The sequence below is a fragment of the Nicotiana tabacum genome, chromosome 12, assembly GCF_000715075.1.
Source record: "Nicotiana tabacum cultivar K326 chromosome 12, ASM71507v2, whole genome shotgun sequence".
Taxonomy (NCBI): Eukaryota; Viridiplantae; Streptophyta; class Magnoliopsida; order Solanales; family Solanaceae; genus Nicotiana; species Nicotiana tabacum.
The window spans coordinates 41,369,363-41,374,611 of NC_134091.1; the positions used below are offsets into that span (position 1 = coordinate 41,369,363).

At 36.6% G+C, this 5,249-nt stretch overlaps 1 protein-coding gene across 1 annotated transcript; it reads right to left on the reverse strand.

Annotated features, from left to right (window-relative positions):
* Window positions 1-367: 367 nt before the first annotated feature.
* On the reverse strand, window positions 368-3,706 carry LOC107793598 (NAC domain-containing protein 17). The gene is made up of 3 exons (XM_016615979.2): window positions 3,314-3,706; window positions 1,137-2,375; window positions 368-849 (listed from the first exon to the last, which is right to left on the reverse strand). The coding sequence occupies exons 1-3, from the start codon at window positions 3,534-3,536 to the stop codon at window positions 473-475; spliced, it is 1,839 nt and encodes a 612-aa protein (XP_016471465.1). The 5' UTR covers window positions 3,537-3,706; the 3' UTR covers window positions 368-472.
* Window positions 3,707-5,249: the final 1,543 nt, after the last annotated feature.

A 5,249-nucleotide genomic window follows, 5' to 3' on the forward strand; every position in this document is an offset into this window, starting at 1 on the left:
TCTTCTTGGTGTACTAGGAGGTCCCTTGTCGTATAGAGGATTGAGCCACTTTTGTCGAGAACCATATTTTGATGTAGGTTCTTTTTTTGATATACGGATTTCGGGAGCTTGTTTGTAAAGGATGTTCGACTCCTGTTATGTAATTCTCTGTACCATCTTGGTACCTTTAGCAATAAAATTTACCTTACCCCCCAAAAAAAGAGAAACGGGAAATATAGGTAAACGTTTTTGGTGGGATAACATATCACACCACCTTTTAATGCATAGTTATCTTTAAATCTCAATTTAATTTGTCTTTGTTTCAGGGGTTTCTTTGGTCAAGGACCAGGGTTGGAGGGCGTAACGGGAGGAGAATTTAAGACAATCATACATCAAGTACAATTTCCTATTATTGTAAATTATGTGCTCAGCTTTCCATTGATTCTGGCAAGAAGCCAGATGATAAATTAGCAAAGCAAAACTCTTCACATATTCATGAGGATATATATCTCCCAAAGATTTTATCAGAAATTCCTATTAACACCCACAAGACTGCACAAAGTACTCCAAGTAAAGAAAAACAAAAAAATCCATTCTTGGATTTGCCCGAACTACTTGAAGTTGCAGAGGTATTACCTGCAGCAACATTTATGTTCCTGGCATTTAATTTCATCCTACTAAAGCTAGACATACGCTCAAAGGCCCTGCTAACTAGAGCACTTTCAGCAGCTGAAGCAGGCGTGGTGGGTATAGAATCCACGAAAGCCCACAAATTAGAGGAAATCCACGATTGTGCACCATCATCCTTTTTGGCTACTGGATTTTGATTTGCGCCCATAGGATGATTTGTATTATTATCATATACCACACCTAAACATTGCCAAAACTTGCTAAAGTTAGAATAAGATCTAGCACCAATATATTAACAGCAGAAGAGCTCTTGAAGCTGGCTCAAACTCCCCCATTTCCACTTGGGCAAAAGAGTTCTTGCCATGCTGAAGATGACATGGTTATTCAATACCATCCATCTGTCCATGAGCTCCACTAAGTCAGATAACATAGAGAATGTGTTTTATACAAATCTTGAAAAGTATGACAATATTAAGGCATTAGCCAAGCAAAACTGGCAGCATCGCTATATGGAATTCTTTGAATACCTGAAGTTGCTTGATGAACAACTGATTGGTCTCCTTCAATGGGGTTAAAGACGTTGAAACTTTCATCATGTCTCCACAATTGATGGTTTATCTGGTTTTCATGATTCAAGTGCATCTGCCGGTTGTTCATTATGTCATTTTGGAAAGTGCTCATGTATGTAGTGGAATCTGGGTATGCAATCCCATTCACAAAGTTGTTCATATATGGTTCACCATTTTGCCCCACCGTTGTCCCCTCATTATCAAGAATCAAGTGTGCATCATACAGGTCAAATTCTCCTAAGCCATCGAAGCCATCAAACTGCACAGTCTCCAGGTTTCCAGCAGGATTGTCGAAGATTTGACCATTTGGTGTTTGATTATCAAAGTTTTGAATAGAGAGTGCTGAATCATCAAAGTTTTGAACACTCGGTTCTGGACCAAGAAGGTCATCCATCTCCAGAAAGTCTTCCAGGAAATCCTCTTCCACCGCATGTAGTGGCTTTTCAGGATTCACAGGAGCAGATGAGACCTCCGCTGCCTCGTGCAACTGCAATTGTGATGTGCCTGATTGTGTCAGGTCAAAGCTTGCGTTCACATTATACTGCTGGCAGCTTGGGCCAACAACAGCACAATGATTGTACAAATTAACTTCCCTTGAGGACTGATCTAGCAAGGTACTTTCAGTATCTTCCTCTTGTACAAGCTGATCCAATGCATAGTCGTTATCTACAAAGAAAGGCTCAAGAAGCACAGGCTCATCATCTGCAATACGTTTCAGCAGTTCCTCAAGGGCATCAGCAGCAGCAGCTGGAACTTCATTAACGTGCTTTGTGGAATTCTCCTGCTGCTGAACAGAGACTTCGGCTACCGGACACTCATCATCAGCCCAGTCCTCCTCTTTAAAAGGTGCACCATATTGCTCACCATTCTTGGGGCCAGGCCCGCTCTTCTTAAAGACCTTGTAAAGCGCATAGTAGTCCTGTGCATTCTCGCATCTTTTTAGCTCTTCTTCATCCATGGTATATTCATGCATCACCCAATCTGTCCGTTCACCTACAGGTGCTCGGCCTTTATAAAAGACAAGTGTCTTCTTGACTCCAACTGCACGAGAGTTGCATGTAATAATACGATCCTTTCCAGTAGCTTTCCAATACCCGTGCTTTGTTGCCCTGTTTGACCGTGCTCCGTTGGGATATTTTCGATCTCTGGGACTAAAGAAGAACCACTGCCTGTCTCCAGTTTTTAACTTAGACAAATCTGCAATTCAAATTTGCAAAAATAAAAAGTCAGTTAAGAGTTCAGAAGATTAAAACATGGTCATGAAAGTACATCAACCCAAATATGAGTGTCAACCAGCAACAATTAGTTTCAGACAATTGAAGAGAATAAAATATCGTATGAAATTCAAGTCAGGAAGCACATCAAGAGAGGAAAAGCCAGCAAACAAACAAAGAGAAGAATGATGAATTTAGAAAACAATAGCTATACATGGAACATCATCATTTCCATTAATGTCGAAGAATCATAAATATACTTAAATGCATGTCAAATACTGATAATGATACTTCCTTTCTTTTCTCACAATTAAACTACTGAGAGCTTACATATGTCCTCGATCTCTATTCTTATTCATCCCTCAGTCCACATACAAACTCTGATCACAATATACACAAAAAACACATGACTCAAAATAGAACCTAGCCCCCCCACCCCCCAAACCAAAAAAAACACAGTAAACCTTTTATAGAAACTCAAAATTAAGCGAAAAGAACATCTTTATGACAGATCTACTTCACCCCAAATAAATATTTGTCAAGTAAACAAACACAATAGAGCCAAGATGACTAATATTCCTTGCACAATGTACAATACATAAACATCACATATAATCCTTCAACCAATACACACCTTCATCCACAGAAAGAATTAAGAAAGCAAAAATGGTAAAATCATGCCAAACAACAAAGTCAACAACAAAAATACTCCAGAAAGAAAACAATACAACACCCAGTTAAATCAAAATCCTCAAAAAAAAATCACAAACAGAACATAACAACACACTTCACACACCAAAACCCTACAAAAACAGTCACTCAGATGATCAAATCAAGTCAACTCCTCAAAAAACACATACAAATCTAATCTTTCAAGTTATAATAACAAAAATCTAATATAATAAAAGAATTGATACATACCAGGCAAATCTTCAGGGTCCCACTTGTACACGTCAGTCTCAGCAATAGCATCAAGCAAGATCCGACGCCGACAGATCTTCCTCTTCAAGTAGTACACAACAAGCTCCTCATCTGTCGGGTGAAACCTAAACCCAGGTGGAAAAACATTACTTTCTCCAAAAACCTTAATCTCTTTACAAGCTGATGATGATGACGGGGTTGATGAATCCACCAAAAGCTTCATCTTTTCTTCAAAAATCAATAGAATTACACTGTATATCTGAATATGTGGCTGTGATTGTAGAGGAAAAAGTGTAAAACTGAAACCCTAGAAAGATGAAATTGAGAAGGGTCAATTGAGGAGAATGACCCTAAGAGGTGCGAGTGTAGAGTTGATTGGTCAAATAAGAAATAGCGAAGAAAAATACACCCCCGCGGCTTTTTTTTTTGGGGGGGGGGGGGGGGGTAATTAGTGAAGGCATATGGGGTGTGAGGAAGGTTCGTGCGAAATAAAGGAGAATTTTTCACTTTTTTGGTAGGAATTTGGTGTGACTAGGTTTAGTGAGATTTGAGTGGGGTTCTTGTATTATGAATATTATTATGAATTAAAATAAGGTTTTGGTTAATTAGAAAATGGAAATTTATTTTTTTTTGTAAAATCTGTTTAGTGAAGAGAAAATTCTACAAAGAATAGAAGCAAGTGAGCTGACTAATTTGGAAATTTTGGGACTAAAGTAGTATTTTCCGAGGTTTGAATTATTTTGTACCTAAAACTTGCTCGAATTGGATTCTTTCGATTTCTTGATTCTTGAAAACTCAATGTAAGGTTTGTCCTTTTGGGGCAAATTCATGTATCCCATAAAGGGTAGTGTCATGGTTTTTTGCCCAAAAAATCAGTCGAACAATTGGGTAATAGTAGTACATTGCCAAAAAAGTTCAAAATAATATTAGTGAAAGATATTATTATATGTTATTGTCTTTATGTCAAAAAGGTGAGATGTTTTGTAGTCCCCTCAATTCGAAAGTCAATTTGATAAATTAGATTGATGTAATATTTAAAGTAAAAATTTAAATATTCAAAAATTATATAAAAAATACTATTAAATATAATTTTTTTCATGTCAATATGATAAAAAAAAATTATGTCAAAATATGAATTTGAATCTTAAATGCTAAAAGATTCACATAAATTGAAACGAAAAGAGTATTATATTTTTTAAGTAATTCAATTTCGATCTTAATTCAAAGTTTTGAACCGTTCGTTGCTAAGCATTCTTCAAAAAATAAAGATTAATGGTAAATTTTTATTCCACATGTGTGTACACAAGAGACAAAAAACTTCAAATTATATAAAAGGCAAAATTCGTAGACAGTCCCTTAAACTTGTCGCTAACTGCTAAAAAGATGCTTCAACTTTGCAAGCTGGCATTGAGACACCTCTACTTGATAAAGCAATGACCCTAAGTCACGTGTGCGTTTTTATAAAAAATAAATAAATAAATCTCATTTTTTTGGCTTAAAATACTTCTCTTTTCTCTCCCTTCCCCTATTTTTCATGGTCAACCCTCACCTCCTTCATTATCTTTGTATCATTTCGGGCCAGTTAAGTCATAAAAAGAATTCACTTTTTCTCGGGAGAAATTCAAAAATAATCAGATTTACAAGTGGTCATTCAAAAATAGTCAAAGTTTCAAAAATCATCGAAATTTAGTCATTTTTCATGTAAATATAAATCTGAACGAAAACACTGTTCAAAATCCGGAAAATACTCCAGCATAATATACTGGAATTCCAATATAATATACTGAAAATACCGGTCTAGCATAATATGTTGGAAGTTCATACACAGGTGCACCGAACTCCAGTATATTATGCTGGACCGGTCTCTATGGCAGCAAAATAGTGGCTATTTTTTAATTACTTGACAAACGCCGGCTATTTTTGAATCACCAGTCCG